General features: G+C 44.6%; 1 protein-coding gene across 2 annotated transcripts; it reads left to right on the top strand.

Annotated features, from left to right (window-relative positions):
• The first annotated feature begins 3982 nt into the window (after positions 1 to 3982).
• LOC134728976 (PRAME family member 1-like) lies at positions 3983 to 6950 on the top strand. Of its 2 annotated transcripts, XM_063596263.1 has the most exons (3): positions 3983 to 4269; positions 4681 to 5259; positions 6204 to 6950. In XM_063596263.1, the coding sequence occupies exons 1-3, from the start codon at positions 3983 to 3985 to the stop codon at positions 6760 to 6762; spliced, it is 1425 nt and encodes a 474-aa protein (XP_063452333.1). In that variant the 3' UTR covers positions 6763 to 6950. The 2 variants fall into 2 exon arrangements, with proteins under 2 accessions (XP_063452333.1, XP_063452334.1); XM_063596264.1 differs by lacking the exons at positions 3983 to 4269; positions 4681 to 5259 and adding an exon at positions 5605 to 5735.
• The last annotated feature ends 12535 nt before the right edge of the window (positions 6951 to 19485 follow it).

Here is a 19485-nt window from a genome sequence, read left to right as displayed (position 1 = left end):
CCAGCTAATATCTTGTATTTGTATTAGAGACAGGGTTTCATCACATTGCCCATATTCCTCACAAACTCCTGAGCTCTAGCACTCTGCCTTTCTTGGCTTCCCAAAGGGCTGGGATTAGAGGCCTGAGGTCTTTCTTTCTTTTCCTTCCTTCTTTTCTTTTCTTTTCTTTTCTTCTCTCTTTCTTTCTTTCTTTCTTTCCTTCCTTCCTTCCTTCCTTCCTTCTTGCTTGCTTGCTTTTTCTTTTGTTCCTTTTTGACAGTGTCATGCCGTCACCCAGGATGGAAGGCAGTGGCGCCATCTCAGCTCACTGCAACTTCGCATCCTGGGTTTAAGCAATTCTCCTGCCTCAGCCTTCTGAGTAGCTGGGAGTGCAGACATCTGCCACTATGCTCGGCTAATTTTTTGTATTTTTAGTAGAGACGGAGTTTCACCATATTAGCCAGAATGGTATTGATATACTGACCTCGTGATAAGCCCACCTTGGCCTCTCAAAGTGCTGATGTTACAGGCATGAGCCACTGTGCCTGGGTCTGAGCTTTCTTTGTAGGCCTAATGGTGATGCTCTGATAAGAATCTCTATGTTCAATATTAGTGACAGGAAAGGACTCTAAGAAGGAGGAAACATGAATTATCAAATTAGAATAGGAAGGGAGTGGGTGAGATTAAGATTTGGATGAAGGGTCCTGGAAAATGACTGGGGCCAATGGTTGCTGGGAAATGTTCCACTGTGGGAAGATCCCAGAGTCTAAAGGAAAGGTTTCCAGATGATAGAACAATGACGGACATATGGACCCTCGTTCATTTCTCTCTCACATCCTGTAGAGCCCACAGTTTCTACCTGGGTGGCTTCCAGCTTGGGAGAGCCACCCTTCCCAGATCTAGCCACAGTCTTCTCTCTGGCCTCTGCTCCAGCTCACATTCTCAGATTCCATCTTTGCAAACTGGTTTTCTGAGAGGAGCCCATCTTTTTTGTGGGTAAACACCCTTTACCTTCTAGTAGGGCCAAGACTATACCTGCCCCCTGTGTTTTCAAAGTGAATGTTATGGTTTAAGTCTGCCCTATCTCTTTTGATGATTCTCCTTTTAATTTCTGAACTCAATCTAGGGTGGGTGAGATGGCTGATGCATGTTATCCCAGCATTTTGGGAGGCCGAGGTGAGGAGATCACTTGAGGTCAGGAGTTTGAGACCAGCCGGGCCAACATGGTGAAACCCCATCTCGACTAAAATACAAAAATTAGTAGGGCTTGTTGGAGTGCACCCGTAATTCCCAGCTACTTGGGAGGCAGAAGTGAGAGAATTGCTTGAACCCAGAAGGTTGAGGCTGCAGTGAGCTGAAATCGTGCCACTGTACTCCAGCCTGAGTGACAGATGTAGGCCCAGTCTGAAAATCAAACAATCAATAAATAAACTCAATCTTGACAAAAAACTTTGAGTCCTGACATCTAGATGCCCACAAGATAACCGCCATGTTTTACATTGTCTTGTTTCCTTTGCAGGTTCCCATTAGAACAACTAGTCTCACTCCGCTCAGTCCCCACCTCACTTGGTCACTTTGTCCTGATTTCCTTCAGTGAAGCCTTGACTTAGTCTTGAGATAGATCACACCCTCAGGGGTTCCTTTCTTCTACCTGAATGTGCATATGATCTGCTATGTTAGATAGCATAAAACCGAGGTGACCATTCGATATACACAGCTTTTTATTCTGTTTTCTTGGGAATGACATCACTATCTTCTTCAGGCTGTTGTAGCTCTGAAACATTTTGACAATTTTGATGTGGCCAAACATCCTCCAATAAGGACACCTTAAGGTTTTTTTTTTTTTGGTCTAATATCAGGAACAGATTAATCCCTTCCCTGTATCACTATGAAAGTCGTGTATTAGCCAAACTTCATCAGTATTTGGGGAATAAATGAATGAATGAGTTTTGGACTTTCACCCTATTATTTATTCTTTTACTTCCATAAATGTGTATCTAATTCAATCAATTAGTCAGAAGAAAGCTGAAAACTCAATCAGGATTAACTGGGTGTGACTACAGGATCTAATCAGGTATCACATTCTGATTGGAAGCTGGTGATTGAGAAGGGAAGGGTGGGGTTAGAAAGGTCTATAAAAGCTCCTGAGGGTACCCAGAAGAGACCCACAGCACTCATACCTGAAGCTACTGGTTGGTTCCCTGAGAGGTCCCAGAACTCTGCAAAGTGAGTCCAGCGCTGGTAAGTCACCACCTGCTTAGGGTCATGCCCATCTGATCAGCAGCCAGCCAGTCAGGGACGGTGACACACATCCCAAAGTGGCACACAATATTTTTCTGTCTGTTTCATGAGATGAACAGATTTAGGCTTTCATTTTTCCTCTAAATGTAGTTTTGTCTTCATCCATCAAATTGTGATTTGTGCTTGGTTTTTGTCATTTTAAAATTCTTATCGAAGCAGGTTTTTAAAAAATATATTAAAAATTTACAGTGAGATGAAGTTTTATTTCTTGACATTTGAAGTTATTTGTTTTTTGTGCCCTTCAATTACAGTTCATAGACTTGGTGTTATTGTGATTCTCCAAGTATGCTTTCATTTTCATAAAATCCTTAAAGGTATCCCACACAGCAATCTCAAGAGTGCAGTTTTGCTCAGATCGTGGGATTTATCTTTGCCCCTAGGATCCGTCCAAAAGTGAGTAATTGTGAGTATGTGGAAGTGATGTGTATAGGAACCTTCATCTTAGAGTTACAGTGCTCTAGAATAGCATGGTAGCACTTTCACAGTTTCTGGTTAATTTTTTTTTTTTTTTTAGAGATGGAGTTTCCCTATTGTTGCCCAGGCTGCAGTGCCATGGTGTGATTTGGCTCACTGAAATTTCTGCCTCCTAGTTACATGCGATTCTCCTGCTTCAGCCTCCTGAGTAGCTTGGATTCAGGCACTCACCACCATGCCCAGCTAATTTTTGTATTTTTAGTAGACACGGGGTTTTGCCATGTTGGCCATGCTGGCCTCAAACTCCTGACCTCAGGAGATCTGCCCACCTCAGACTCCCAAAGTGCTGGGATTACAGGAGTGAGCCAGCATGCCCAGCTACAGTTAGCATTTCTATACATACCTTCCAAATGCTGTGGAATACCATCACACCACTTTTACAGTTCCAGTGAATTTTGTTTTTTTCTGCGATGTACTCTGAGTGTGTCACCCAGACTGGAGTGCAGGGCCCTGAGCTGGGCTCCCTGGAAACTCTGCCTCTGGGCTTTAAGTAATTCTCCTTTCTCTGCCTCCAGAGTAGCTAGGATTACAGTCATGCATGACCACACCTGGCTAATATTTAAATTAATTAATTTATCAATTTGTTTATTTTTGAGTCAGAGTCCAACTCTGTCACCCAGGCTGGAGAGCAGTGGTGTGATCTCGGCTCACTGCAACCTCTGCCTTCTGGAGTCAAATGATTCTTAATTTTTTTGTATTTAGTAGAGACATGGTTTCATTATGTAGGCCCAGGCTATTCTCGAATTCCGGACCTCAAGTGATCTGCCTGCCTTGGTGTCCGGCAGTGTTGGGATTACAGACATGAGCCACAGCACCTGGTCCATTTCTGGTAGAAAATTTTCAAAACAAAAAATAATGGCATCGATTTTAGGGAGTCCCTTTAGTGTTCCCCCAGCATGTTCATGGTGTGAACTGAGAATGAAGGCTGTCTGGGCCCACAGGACACTCTCATTCTCATTGCTTTAGGGTGGTAAGTGACAAGAAATTTTTCCTCAAAGAGGTAGAGCTTGGCTTTCAGGATCCTCAGTGGCACTGTCCGGTGGTTCTGGGATTCAGTGGAGCAATGGATGAAAATTAATAAGTCAGTGGTCTCCATGACCCCTCCCTCCTTGGTGTTTGGAAGACATTCTTCCTGGTACCAGTAGAAGCAGATGATTGTGTTTGCCCTGAGAGTGACACATTTTCCCTGGATTTGTCCTCTAGAGATTTTCCTTGCAGATCTATCAGGATGAGCATCCAGGCCCCACCCAGACTCCTGGAGCTGGCAGGGCAGAGCCTGCTGAGAGACCAGGCCTTGTCCATCTCTGCCATGGAGGAGCTGCCCAGGGTGCTCTATCTCCCACTCTTCATGGAGGCCTTCAGCAGGAGACACTTCCAGACTCTGACGGTGATGGTGCAGGCCTGGCCCTTCACCTGCCTCCCTCTGGGATCACTGATGAAGACGCTTCATTTGGAGACCTTAAAAGCATTGCTGGAAGGGCTTCATATGCTGCTTACACAGAAGGATCGCCCCAGGTGAGGTGACCCAGGAGGGCTGGTAGATAGGGCTCAGGTGTCCAGGGAAAGAACAGCAGGGTCAGGCAGAGAAGTAGCCCAAGTGTGGCCCAGAGTCTTCTGATGGTGTTGGCGAGGAAGCTCAGGGAGGCTTTGGCCATTGTCCAGATCCTCAGAAAAAGGACTGCTCACCATACAGGGTCCACTGTGGGAACAGAAACCTGCCTTTACTCAGTGGAAGGTAAAGGGAATAGAAGTGGGGAATCAAAAGTCAGAATCAAAAGGGAATCAAAAGGGAACAGGGATTGAGAAAAGACAAAGAGAACAGGGAGCACTGAGGACAGGAGCAGCTGATTTATGGGATGAGAATGAAAGCAAAGGTCAGGGATGAGTCCTTCTAAATTCTGAGCCTCTCCCTTATTTTACCCACAGGAGGTGGAAACTTCAAGTGCTGGATTTGCGGGATGTTGATGAGAATTTCTGGGCCATATGGCCTGGAGTCTGGGCCCTGTCCTCCTCCCCAGAGACCATGAGTAAGGGGCAGACAGCAGAGGACTGTCCAAGGATGGGAGAGCACCAGCCCTTAAAGGTGTTCATAGACATCTGCCTCAAGGAAATACCCCAGGATGAATGCCTGAGATACCTCTTTCAGTGGGTTTACCAAAGGAGAGGTTTAGTACACCTGTGCTGTAGTAAGCTGGTCAATTATCTAACACCAATTAAATATCTCAGAAAGTCATTGAAAATAATATACCTGAATAGTATTCAAGAGCAGGAAATTCGCAACATGTCCTGGCCACGTCTGATAAGAAAGCTTCGTTGTTACCTGAAGGAGATGAAGACTCTTGGCAAACTCGTTTACTCCAGGTGCCATCATTACACGTCAGATAATGAACTCGAAGGACGGTTAGTCGCCAAATTCAGCTCTGTGTTCCTCAGGCTGGAACACCTCCAGTTGCTTAAAATAAAATTGATCACCTTCTTCAGTGGGCACCTGGAACAGCTGATCAGGTGAGAAAGGATCATGCACTTTGTATGCAGACCACAGCATAGCCTTGTTCTGTTACAGCAAACATTAGAAGGCGTATACTGTGTGCCAGCCAGTGGCAACGTCACAGTGAAGGGGACATCAGAATGTCAACACATTGTCCCATTCAGTGTTCCATGTCCTGGAGTGGCTATCACAGGATCGCTCCAATAAGGGGAGAGGGGTCACCTGGGGTAGAAGCTAGAGAGGGACATCATGTACAAGCTAGTTAGTGGGGGTTTCAGCTCTATTGGGGGTGCACGTGTGAATTTCCTGTTACAAAGTGTGTTTCAAGTTGATATGATGTCAAAGAGATAATAGAGGAGGGTATGAAAGGAGGGAAAGCGCATCAAACCTGTCCATTTCACAATAGAAGGTCTGTCCTCACCAGCTTAGTGATCACGAATGATCCTGTCTCTAATTCCCTGTCTGTAAAAGGTTGTTTTGAACTCCAGGAAAGGTAATTGACATGGGAAATGCGTGCTTCCGGGATGGAGCTGAGGGAGTAGGCGTGAGAGTGGTAAAAAGTGACAGTTGGTTTGCAGATGCAGGCATGTCAGGGAGCCCCTGCCGACATGTAGCCCTAGCTGATGTCCCTAGACCTTGCTCAGTTGAGTTCTTTGTGCACATCTCCCACCGGGTACCTGTGGCCCAGAGATGAAGTTTTCTGCTAAAAGATGAAAAAAAAAAGGCTTTAGAGATTTTATGGCCTTGAACCAATCACACAAGCAATGGTGAAAGGGCTGAGGCTAAAATGGGACAGCCACTGAATGAGCAGGGTCCTCATCATGCAGCAACTTGCATGAGGACCATCATCAGATGGTGGCAACAAACTTGTGTTTGTTTGACGCAGGCATTTTCCTAGATGAAGGCACTACCTTCATCTAACTGGTATCACTGCCCAGAACTAACTTCTTGATCTCCACAGGTGCCTCCAGAACCCCTTGGAGAACTTGGAATTAACTTATGGCTACCTATTGGAAGAAGACATGAAGTGTCTCTCCCAGTACGCAAGCCTCAGTTACCTAAAGCATCTGAATCTCAGCTACGTGCTGCTGTTCCGCATCAGTCTTGAACCCCTCGGAGCTCTGCTAGAGAAAATTGCTGCCTCTCTCAAAACCCTCATCTTGGAGGGCTGTCAGATCCACTACTCCCAACTCAGTGCCATCCTGCCTGGCCTGAGCCACTGCTCCCAGCTCACCACCTTCTACTTTGGCAGAAATTGTATGTCTATGGGCGCCCTGAAGGACCTGCTGCGCCACACCAGTGGGCTGAGCAAGTTAAGCCTGGAGACGTATCCTGCCCCTGAGGAGAGTTTGAATTCCTTGGTTCGTGTCAATTGGGAGATCTTCACCCCACTTCGGGCTGAGCTGATGTGTACACCGAGGGAAGTCAGGCAGCCCAAGAGGATCTTCATTGGCCCCACCCCCTGCCCTTCCTGTGGCTCATCACCGTCTGAGGAACTGGAGCTCCATCTTTGCTGCTAGGGAAGGCGTGCCTAGCGGGGTAGAGAAATCCAAAGTTCTCTTCCAGGCACTTGGACACTAAAATCTACTATGTAGGTGCAAGTTATTTTTCTCTTTTCTTATTTCCTTTTTTACTAGTTCCAAAATTTTTATTAAAGACAATTTGAGACAGGGTTTCGCTGTGTTGCTCCAGCTGGTCTCAAACTGCTGGGCTTATGGGATCCTCCTGCCTCAGCTTCCTAAAGTGCTGGGATTACTGGCATGAGTGGCTGTGTCCAGGCCACATGCAACTTAAAGGAAGCACAGGCAAGTGCTCAGTGTGAGGGAAAAAACATAACAGCAGGGGGCAAGGCTGGAGGAAAATGTTGAGGTGACATCAATGAGAACTTCAGGGACCCGTGTCCTAGAGTCGGAAAGAGAAGCTAAAGTTCTTCAGTGATGAGAATGTTATCCCTGCAAGGGTGGTTACCAAGGAATATCAGCAATAAAGAGCACCTGAATGAAAACTTTTAACCTGTTGTGCAATTTATCCATCAGAAATCTCTAGTTATCGAGTTACGGATGGAAAAATAACGAAATACTAATTTGTCTGTGATTGAGTTTCAGTTGTAGAACATCAAAACAACCAAATAAAATTAGATCATTTTGAGTATTTCCCACCCATTCTTGTTCTTTGTTTTGTTTTGGAGACAAAATCTCAGTTTGTCATTTAGGCTGGAGTGCGATGGTGCAATCTGGGCTCACCGCAATCCTGTCCTTCAGGGCTCAAGTGATTCTCGTGCCTCAACCACTCAAATGGCTGGGACTGCAGGCATATTCCACCAAGCCTGGGTGATTTTTGTATTTTTAATAAAGATGGGATTTTTCCATGTTGATCAGCCTGGTCTCAAGATCCTGTCTTCGAGTGATCCACCAACCTTGGCCTCCCAAAGTGCTGGGAAAACAGGTGTGCAGATGATCTCCACCCATTCTTTACTTCTCTTCAGTCATCAGTTTTTTTCTTCCTTTTTTTGCCTGCAGGGAGCAGCTCGGTCTGGTACAAAGGGACGGGCAGAGAGGGGCCCCAAGGAGAAGATAGGAATGGGGTGGTGCCCCGCTCGCACAAGAAGTGTGGATGCCAGGCCCAGAAAACAGAGCTGGGGCCATCCATCAGGGGGCCAGGGTGAGAAGCACAAGTGGCACCTGCTTCAAGGTCCTGTCGAGCTATCTGGCCACTGTGCCCATCCTGTTAACAGTGTCAAGCTCCCGGGTCTTGAAGGGAGGTTCCATGCGGATCCACCCCAGGCTGTTTTTCCAATATCTGCCCCCTGTAGGGGAGACCATGGAGTCTGATTGCTGGGCCTGGGAACCAGGAACCACTCCTGGGCCCCCCCCCCCTTGGCAGGGTCATGAGCCAGGCCTGTGCTCCATGTCCCTGAGGCAGCCAGCTGTGCCACCCACACCCTCTCATGGCAAAATGGAACCTGGACCCAGGTCTGGAGTCTCCACCACAGCCTCTACCTCACTGCCCACTGCCTGCTGTTAGCCTGCAAGCTCCTGGATGAGAGTACAGTTGGGGCTTGTTAAACCACACCCAGGAGCATTGGGTTTGTTTGTGCGGGGTTGGCCAGAGCTGCTGTGAACCTGCATCTCACCTGTCCTCTCTGTGGGGAAACACAGAGAGAGGGCACAGCCAAGGCTGCGTACACTTTGGAGCTGATGGGAGCCTAGGACAAGAGGGAGTCCTGGTCCTCCCGAGTTGGCAGGGCAGTAGCTCCAAAGGTGCAACTGAATCTGCCCAGGTCGCAGTTACCAACTGAGGTCCCCCAGTGCTCTTGAGGGCCCAGGAGATCCCCCCTTCTCCTTCAGCTTCAGGGTGTCTGTTCCCACTGCCTGGTCTCTCATGGCACCTGCTCTAATTTTGGGGTGTGGTTGTGGTCGAGCCCGGATGCTGTCACAGCCTAGGTGGGTCTGTGAACATTTTGGTCAGTGCAAATACAGCATCCCATGGCTGCCTTGAACCCTCTGGACTTTGGGCCCTGATGAGTATAGAAGGGGGGCTGAGGGGGGATTGCAGACAGATCAGCCCTGGTCTTTGGATGCTCCTTGGTACGAGTGACTTGGGCAACATGGTTGGTGGTGGGAGGGAGGCAGAATCCTGGACAGGAAGGTGAGAGTCACTGGTGAGGCTTCACCTTCTGACCAAGGAGGGCCTGAAGCCCGTAGGCTAGGCCACCAGTCCTACGGACCAGAATGGGAACATATGTTGCCTTTTCTGTGCCTGCTCATGGCCACCTATGACCCAATGAGCACATACTTTTCTCCAGTCTGATGCTGAAAAAACCCCAGACTCAGGGAGAACATCAGGAAGACCAGTGGCAGAGAGGAACTACCCACTACTGGGATGATTTTCCTGCAGAGACAAGCAACCCACTCTGGGTCTTTTTCTCTGCTGAGAGCTGTAGAGATGATGAGATGACTTTCCTGCAGAGAGCAGCAACCCACTCCAGGGCCTCCTCTCTACTGAGAGCAGTGGTGATGATGGAATAACCTGCCAGGAGAGAGGGGTCACCCACTCCAGCACCTCCTGTCTGCTCAGAGCTGAACACTCATCAGGACACCCTGGCTGCAGAAAGAAGTTACCCACTGTGGGTCTCTGAGCTGTTCTATTGCTCAGTAAAGCTCCTCTTTATCTCACTCACCCTCCACTTGTCTGCATAATTCATTCTTCCTGGTCACCGAACAAGAACTTGGGACCCGCCTAATGGTGGGACTAAAAGAGCAATAACACAAACAAAGCTGAAACACAGCCCTTGCTCACCAAGTTGTAGGTGAAGAGAAAAAGAGAAGAGCTACTAATCTTCCAGGAGCCCAGACATGGGAGCTTCCTGAGCCAGGGCTGTTACTCCTTTCTGGGTGTTCTGCAGTTTCTGGCATTTCCAAGCTTTCAGTGTTGGTGTCACTGTGTATTCCAGTGACAACCATGGAAGCTGCTTGTGCTGTTCCTGGTTCATTTGCAGCCTTAAAGAAATCTGGCACCCGTGCTGGCACCTGGAGCTGCCTGCCCCACTGCTGCAGCAGCAGCCAGTGACTGTCCAAAGTGGCCAGACCCCCTGCTCACTCACACACCCCTCACTGCTCTACCCCTGACCCGCCCTTAATAGGCATGTGCTCCAGGCCTAAAACATGAGTCAAGCATAGTCTACCAGGCTGCACGGGCAGAACGAACCCAGTGAACCCCATCAAAACTCTGGCAAAGCTGCCCCCAGCCACAGAGGTTTCTGGCCAGAAAAGTCACATTCCAAGGATTCCAGAAGAGAAAATTACTTAAACACAAAGAAAGACAATAAGAAAAGGATGGAAGAGAGAAGTCTCTAAACAACCAAAAAAACAAGAAATGAAATGGGAGTACTAAGCCTTTATCAATAAAAACAATGAATATAATTTATCTCACTTCTGCAAGTGAAAGGCATAGGGTCTTTGAATGAGTAAAAAAATAAGACCCTACTATATGCTGTTTTCCAGAAACTCACTTCACCTATAAGGATACATGTAGATGGAAAGTGAAGGGGTAGAATAAAGTATTCCATGCAACTGGAAACCAAAAAACAGCAAGAGCATCTGTACTTATGTCAGGTAAAATAGATGCCAAATCTCAGAACGAACTCAGGTAAAACAGAATACAAATCTAAGCTTGTAAAATAATGGACTACACTTACACAAACTCTGCCTAGAAAGAACATACATCAAAATAATAGAAGCCAAAAATGACAAATCCATATGCAACATCATATTGAATGAAGAAATGTTGAAAGTATTCCCACTAAGAACCAGAAGAAGACAAAAATGCTCACTTTATCCACTTGTAATCAACATAGGACTGAAAGTTTTTGTCAGAGCAATCTGGTAAGCAAAAGAAATAAAGGACATTTAAATTGGAAAGAAGGAAGTGAAACTACCTGTGTTTGCCAATGATATGATCGTATGTGCTTAGAAAACCTGAAAGATTCCACCAAAAGACTCGTAGATGAGATAAATGAATTCACTTAAGTCTCAGGTCCAAAATCTGTATGTACAAATCAGTAACACCCTTTTATACCAACAACAAGCAAGCCGAGAATCAAATGAAGAACTCCATCCCTTCACAATAGTTGCAAAACAACAACAAAAACTGACAATAACAAAAACAACCTAGGAATACACTTAACCATTAGGTACAGGATCTCTACAAGGAGAACTACAAGACACTGCTGAAAAAAATCATAGATGACAAAAAAGAAGAAAAACGTCCCATGCTGATGGATTGACAGACACAATATCGTGAAAATGACCACACTGCCCAAAGCAATCTAAAAATTGCAAACATCAAACATCAATCTAAAAATTGCATACACCAAAATACAAACATCATTTCCACAGGATTACAAAAAGAATCCTAAAATTCATTTGGAGCCAAAAAAGAGGCTAAAGAGCCAAAGCAATCCTAAGCAAAATGAACAAATGTGGAGGCATCACATTACCTGACTTCAATTTATATGGTAAGGCAATAGTAAGCAAAACTGCATGGTGCCAGTATGAAGGTCAAGACATAGACCAATGGAACAGAATAGAGAACCCAGAAATAAAGCCATTTACTTACAACCCAGTGGTAGAACTGCTGCTTATCAGTTTGTGCTGAGTGATGCCCTTTGGAGAAATGGGGCCAAAGTTACTGGATTTTTCCCCCAAGAAAAACCAGAGTGAATTGTAATATCCGGTGTGATTTTTAGACTCTGACTATTGCCATAGTGATTAGGTCATCTCCAGGTACCCAGAGACTCAATCACCAACCAGTGTCCACATTCTTGTCATCGCTGCAAGAAAGAGTTTAGGAAGTAGGCAGAATGAAGCAAAAGGCAAGAAGTGTCTATTGCAAAGCAAAGGTAGATACTCAAGAGAGGGCCAATTCAGGAGAGTGAGTTGTGTAGAAGGGAGTTTGGGTTTCTAATTTTATAGGATCTCTAAGGAGAGGTTGAAATAATCGTTAGGATTTTAAGAAAAAATGGTGAAGTTTTCTTAGAACTGAAGTGTCACCTATTATTTATTTATGTATTTATGTATTTATGTATTTATTTATTTATGTTTTGAGATGGAGTTTCGCTCTTGTTGCCCAGGCTGGAGTGCAATGATCTTGGCTTACTGCAACCTCTGCCTCCTGGGTTCAACCAATTCTCCTGCCTCAGCCTCTGGAGTAGCTGGGATTACAGACATGTGCCACCACACTCGGCTAATTTTGTATTTTTAGTAGAGACGAGATTTCTCCATGTTGGTCAGGATGGTCTCAAACTCCCGACCTCAGGTGATCCACCCACCTTGGGCTCCCAAAGTGTTGGGATTACAGGTATGAGCCACTGGGCCTGGCTAGTGTCACCTATTTTTATACTAAATATGGGCATTCTCAGAACCGTCCTGGCACTGGTGTGTGATTTACTGTCATAATGGGTGTATAATTAGGCCTGGGGTAGGGCAAGGGTCAAACCCAGTGCCATGTCTGACCAACTCAGTGTCAGCCAGCTTAGCCCCGTCCTGCTTGTTTGGGTCTTATTGGTCAAGGCTTATCCTTATTCTTGTAGCTAATTTTACAAGCTCTTTTCTTGCTGCTGTATGAAATCACTGCTTGATATTTTCATGCTTCTCCTGTGACCAGCCAGCTTTCCTATTTTATGGGTATTTCTTTTCTTTTCCCTTCCCTTCCCTTCCCTTTGCTCCCCCTCCCCTCCCCTCCCCTGTCTTGTCTTGTCTTGTCTTTCTTTCTTTCTCTTTCTTTCTTTCTTTCTTTCTTTCTTTCTTTCTTTCTTTCTTTCTTTCTTTCTTTCTTTCTCTCTCTCTCTCTTTCTATCTTTCTTTCTTCTTTCCACTTTAAGTTCTGGGATACATGTGCAGAACGTGCAGTTTTGTTACATACGTATACACATGCCATGGTGGTTTGCTGCACCCATCAACCCGTCATCTACATTAGGTATTTCTCCTAATGCTACCCCTCTCCTAGTGTTCCACACCCTGAGAGGCCCTGATGTGTGATGTTCCCCTATCTGTGTCCATGAGTTCTCATTGTTCAACTCCCACTTATGAGTGAGAAGATGAGGTGTTTTGGTTTACTGTTCCTGTGTTAGTTTGCTGAGAATGATGGTTTCTAGCTTCATCCATGTCCCTGCAAAGGAAATGAACTTATTTTTTATGGTTGCATAGTATTCCATGATGTATATGTGCCACATTTGCTTTATCCAGTCTATCATTGATGGGCATTTGGGTTGGTTCCAAGTCTTTGCTGTTGTGAATAGTGCTGCAGTAAACATACTTGTGCATGTGTCTTTATAGTAGAAGGATTTATAATCCTTTGGATATATACCCAGTAAAGGGATTGCTGGATCAAATGGTATTTCTGGTTCTAGATCCTTGAGGAATTGCCACACTGTCTTCCACAATGGTTGAACTAATTTACACTCCCACCAACAGTGTCAACGCGTTCCTATTTCTCCACATCCTTTCCAGCATCTGTTGTTTCCTGACTTTTTAATGATCACCATTCTAACTGGCCTGAGATGGTATCTCACTGTGGTTTTGATTTGCATTAGAGAAATGCAAATCAAATGACCAGTTATGATGAGCATTTTTTCATATGTTTGTTGGCTGGAAAAACGTTTTATTTTTGAGAATTGCCTGTTAGTATCCTTCACCCACTTTTTGGCGGGGTTGTTTGTTTTTTTCTTGTAAATTTGTTTAAATTCCTTGTAGATTCTGGATATTAGTCATTTCTCTGATGGATAGATTGCAAAAATTTTCTCCCATTCTATAGGATGCCTGTTGACTCTGATGACAGTTTCTTTTGCTGTGAAAAAGCTCTTTATTTTAATTAGATCCCATTTGTCAATTTTGGCTTTTGTTGCCATTGGTTTTGGTGTTTTAGCCATGAAGTCTTTGCCCATGCCTATGTCCTGAATGGTATTGCCTAGGTTTTCTTCTATGGTTTTTATGGCTTTAGGTCTTACATTTAAATCTTTAATCCATCTTGAGTTAATTTTTGTATAAGGTGAAAGGAAGGGGTTCAGTTTCAGTTTTCTGCATATGGCTAGCCAGTTTTCCCAACGCCATTTATTAAATAGGGAATCCTTTCCCCATTGGTTGTTTTTGTCAGGTTTGTCAAGGATCAGATGGTTGTAGATGTGTGGCATTATTTCTGAGGCCTCTGTTCTGTTCCATTGGTCTACATATCTGTTTTGATAACTGTACCATGTTGTTTTGGTTACTGTAGCCTTGTCGTATAGTTTGAAGTCAGGTAGCAAGATGCCTCCAGCTTTGTTCTTTTTGCTTAGGATTGTGTTGTGTATACAGGTTCTTTTTTGCTTCCATATGAAGTTTTAAGTAGTTTTTCTAATTCTGTGAAGAAACTCAATGGTACCTTGATGGGGATAGCATTGAATCTATAAATTACTTTGGGCATTATGGCCATTTTCATGATATTGATTCTTCCTACCCATGAGCATGGAATGTTCTTCCATTTGTTTGTATCCTCTTTTATTTCATTGAGCAGTGGTTTGTAGTTCTCCTTCACATCCCTTGTAAGTTGTATTCCTAAGTATTTTATTTTATTTTAGCAATTGTGAATGGGAGTTCACTCATGATTGGCTCTCTGTTTGTCTATTGTTGATGTATAGGAATGCTCGTGATTTTTGCACATTGATTTTGTATCCTGAGACTTTGTCGAAGTTGCTTATCAGCTTTAGGAGATTTTGGGCTGAGATGATGGGGTTTTCTAAATATACAATCATGTCATCTGCAAACAGAGACAATTTGACTTCCTCTCTTCCTATTTGAATACTCTATTTCTTTCTCTTGCCTGATTGCCCTGGCCAGAACTTCCAATACTATGTTGAATAGGAGTGGTGAGAGAGGGCATCCATGCAGTGTGCCGGTATTCCAAGGGAATGCTTGTAGCTTTTGCCCATTCAGTATGATATTGGCTGTGGCTTTGTCATAAATGGCTCTTATTATTTTTACACACATTCCATCAACACCTAGTTTATGAAGAGTTTTTAGCCTGAAAGGGTGTTGAATTTTATTGAAGGCCTTTTCTGCACATATTGAAATAATCATGTGGTTTTTATCATTGGTTCTGTTTATGTGATGGATTACGTTTATTGATTTGCATAAGTGGAACCAGCCTTGCATGCCAGGGATGAAGCCAACTTGATCTTGGTGGATAAGCTTTTTGATGTGCTGCTGGATTCGGTTTGCCAGTATTTCATTGAGGATTTTTGCATCGATGTTCATCAGGAATATTGGCCTGAAGTTTCCTTTTTTGTTGTTGTATCTCTGCCAGGTTTTGGTATCAGGATGATGCTGGCCTCATAAAAATGAGTTAGGGAGGAGACCCTCTTTTTCTATTGTTTGGAATAGTTTCAGAGGAATGGTAGAATTTGACTGTGAATTCTTCTGGTCCTGGACTTTGTTTTGTTGGTAGGCTATTAATTATTGCCTCAATTTCAGAATTTTTTATTGGTCTCTTTAGGCATTTGACTTCTTCCTGGTTTAGTCTTGGGAGCATCTATGTGTCCAGGAATTTACCCATTTCTTCTAGATTTTCTAACTTATTTGCATAGAGGTGTTTATAGATTCTCAGATGGTAGTTTGTATTTCTCTGGGATCAGTGGTGATATCCCCTTTACCATTTTTTATTGTGTCTGTTTGATTCTTCTCTCTTTTCTTCTTAATTTATCTGGCTAGTGGTCTATTTTGTTGATCTTTTCCTAAAAACCAGCTCCTGGATTCATTGATTTTTTGAAGGGTTTTTCATGTCTCTATCTCTTTCAGTTGTGCTCTGATCTTAGTTATTTCTTGTCTTCTGATAGCTTCTGAATTTGTTTGCTCTGGCTTCTCTAGTTCTTTTAATTGCAATGTCAATTTTAGGCCTTTCCTCCTTTCTCCTGTGGGCATTTAGTGCTATAAATTTCCCTCTAAACACAGCTTTAGCTGTGTCCCAGAGATTCTGGTACATTGTGTCTTTGTTCTCATTGTTTTCAAAGAACTTATTTATTTCTGCCTTAAATTTGTTATTTGCCCAGTTGTCATTCAGAATCAGCTTGTTCAGTTTTCATGTAGTTGTGCAGTTTTGAGTAAGTTTCTTAATCCTGAGTACTAATTTGATTGCACTTTGGTCTGAGATACTGTTTGTTATGATTTCCATTCTTTCACATTTGCTGAGGAGTGTTTTACTTCCAATTATGTGGTCAATTTTAGAATAAGTGTGATGTGGTGCTGAGAAAAATGTATATTCTGTTGATTTGGGGTGGAGAGTTTTGTAGATGTCTGTTAGGTCTGTTTGGTCCAGAGCTGCGTTCAAGTCCTGAATATCGTTGTTAATTTTCTGTCTCATTGATCTGTCTAATATTGACAGGGGTGTTTCTTTAATTAGCAGGTAGAATAGTCATTAGATATTCCAGGAAAGCAGAGGATTTCAGAGACTTGAAATTACCACCCCTTTCTTCCTTCTTTGGGTTTCTTTGGAAGAATCTTGGACAAGTCACTCTGACCGGGACTTTTGCCATTTTCTGGCTCTTATATTGAGTTTTGTTTTACCTTGTGTTCCTTTGCTGAGTTCTTATTTTATCTTTGCAGTTTTCCGTCTTCCTGAGACCAATCACTGGTATTCCTATGTGATGCCCATAAGGTTTTTTTCGTCTATTTTATAAAAATTTTATTAATAAAAATTGTATCTGTTCATGGGGTACAGTATGATGTTTCGATATATTCATACTCTACAATGTGGAATAGTGAAATCAAGCTATTTGGCATTCCTACCACTTCACATTCTTACTCTTTTTATGGGGAGACATTTAAAATTTACTGTCTCAGTATTTTCAATTATATAATATATTATTACTAACTATAGTCACCTTACTATGCTATAGATATTCAACTCACTCCTCCTTTCTAACTGAAACTCTATTTTTTAAAACGTTATGCCAACACATATCTGGACACATTTGGCTTTTGGGATCCCACCCTCTCCTCTGAGATGGGAGAACAGTGCAGTGTGCCCTGTGGCCAGACCCAGAATGATCCTGATGGAATTAGAAAAGAAACTGCACCTCTTTCCTCTTCCAGATCTGAGGTTGACCTTAGTTGAAGGTCTGGGATTTGAAAACTGCTGGGATTGGAATCCTGGCTCTCACCTTACTCCCACCTACACCAGCAGGATATATAGTCCATGGGAAGCATCTGGGAACATCTATCGTGTGAGTCCTAAGAATGAATAAATTGTATACACCTTTACAATTTTATTGAACAGGGTTATTTCATGAGTGTTATATTGTTCTTGGGTTTTTTTCTCTCAATAACATAAATGCCTTGAATTTAAAATGTCCTACAAAGACCTTGAGTTGTTGTCTTCATGTTGGCTCTTCACTTACTCTTCCCAACTTCGCTGAGTCAAGACCAAACTCTAGGAGGTGCCGTCAACCCATCGCTTTTCCTCAGGTCTCACACCCACTCCTGAAACCATAAGAGCAAGTCACATTGACTCTACCTCCAGGATGTCCCCAGGCTGTCTGCAGCCACACCAGGTGATGCCAAGACCTCCTGCCTGGGCATTGCAGTGGCCACCTTATTGTTGCCCCTGCCTCCTGGTTACCTCTCTCAGGGATCAAAGTCCTCTCGGCCATAATGGGGAACTGGAAAACAGGCCTCAGGTGGCCTCACCACCCCAGTCCAAAACTGCCAATGACTCCTGGGCCACCCCTGCCTCTGACTGCACCTCTCCAGCCTCATCTGCCTGTGCCACTTCACGACATGCCACTTTCTACCCTGGTCTTCTCATTCTGTCTGTTCCCCCTAAGTCCATGAGTTAGAGGCTGTGTTCATTTATGTGCGTTCTGAGTTGGTTTCCACTTTAGGAAAAATGCTGGGTGAATGGGGCAGGGGGTGGCTGATGTCTCTAGGTCTCAGGTGAGTGGAAGGGAGGCTTTTATCAACTGGGTTCTGTGAGAGAACCCCAGGCCCAGAGGGCATCTCTGCAATGACTTCATGGTATGTACATATATGTGTATGTGGTGTGAGCACTTAGAAAGTCACAACCCTCCAGGATGGAGCTGGCCTCATATAGATTAAGATGTTTTGCACTTGGCAGATAAATGTAAAATACCTCATGTCCCTGGCTGGGCAAATCCCCCAGGAGTCCAGCAAGAAGACATGGGATCTGTGGACAGGAGGCCACTGTGTGAAACCTCTCATTTGAGTATCATTTTAAAAGTTGCACTTGAGACCCTGAGTGCCCTATGTCCTTCCCACTCACCAAAGAACCCCAGCTGAGCCAGCCCTGACTCCAGACACAAGAGCCCAGGGAGGAGCTGGGAGAGAAGGACACCCACTGTGACCTCAGGGCATGGAAGGAGCTCTGACCTTTCTGTTGATGATGCCTTCCCCCTCCCAAGTGCCTCAGGCCCTGAAGCTTCCAGTGACCCATGCGTTCCATCCATGCCCTCCTCTCCTCCCTCCAACCCTGCTTCTTCTAAAGTCCCATGCATTTGTCTGCATGTGAGTGCCCCAGTCTCAGGCTCTGGCAGTGGCTAAGAGGCTCGGGGTTCCTGTGCCTGTCTGGAGGCAACCTCACTCTATGTGGACCCACATGGGTTCTTGGATTTCTTTCTTCACCGGGTCCCCTGCAAGTATACAGTAGATGCATCAACTCTAGAAGAGCAAATGGTGATGAGTGAAGACCCAGAACCGTCTCAGGCATGCACATGGAAAGAGAGAGAGCGGTCCCTGGAAGCACAGGCCTGGGGGTGGTTCCTGGGCACTTCTGTCTCCTCTAATAAAAGAGGCCAGTGACTTTGGCCACGGAATACACATCCACTTCCCATGGGTTCATATCCAAAGAACAAACTCCTTGAGACTCACTGGTCCATGCACTCGAGATCCCCAGGGTACCTTGAGTTATTATGTCAAAAGGAGAGAGAAACCAGTGAACACTAGTCCTAATACTTATACGAATACCAAGAGGGATGTTTTCTTCTTGCTGTTCCAGGGAATGTGCTGAGTTAACACCTTTTTTCTTTTTATTGGAGCTGCTGTGGCAGGGAAGACAGTGGTGAGGGGCTTCCTTTGAGTAAAAAGCAGGTAAATTCAGCCCCTGCTTGCTCCACTGTCTGCCCCTCCAGGGCCTCTGTGTCCTGATGCAGAGTCCAGCCTGTTCTCACCAGGCTCACATTCCTTATGCCAAGAGACCCACCAAAAAAGAAAGTCCCAAGAAACAGGAAGGAACGCCACCAGCAAGAGACCTCGCACTCACAGACCTCAGAGATATTCATGGCCTGAGGGGCACAAAGGAGAGTGTGTTGGGAGCGGATCCCCACTTAGAAAGAAGCAAGACAGTGCCCCAAGGCCTGGAAGATGTCAGCTGCCTCCTCTGTGCTGTGCTGTGGGGAAGGCCATCACCGTTTTAACGCTTCTTGGTGAGTTTTTCCAAGGAAATAAAGCACTTGAATTCTTAGTGTTTTGAATTACGGTGCACTTAATAAATATTAACTTCTTTTTGTTTTGTTTTAAGATGGAGTCTGACTGTGTCACCCAGGCTGGAGTGCAAAGGCAAAATCTCGGCTCACTGCTACCTCCGGCTCCCTGGTTCAAGAGATTCTTCTGCCTCAGCCTCCTGAGTAGCTGGGATTACAGCCACCTGCCATCATGCCAACCTAATTTTTCTGCTTTTGTGGAGATGGGGTTTCACTATGT

Source organism: Pan paniscus, chromosome 1 (genome assembly GCF_029289425.2).
Source record: "Pan paniscus chromosome 1, NHGRI_mPanPan1-v2.0_pri, whole genome shotgun sequence".
Taxonomy (NCBI): Eukaryota; Metazoa; Chordata; class Mammalia; order Primates; family Hominidae; genus Pan; species Pan paniscus.
This window is presented reverse-complemented; position numbering and strand designations above follow the sequence as displayed.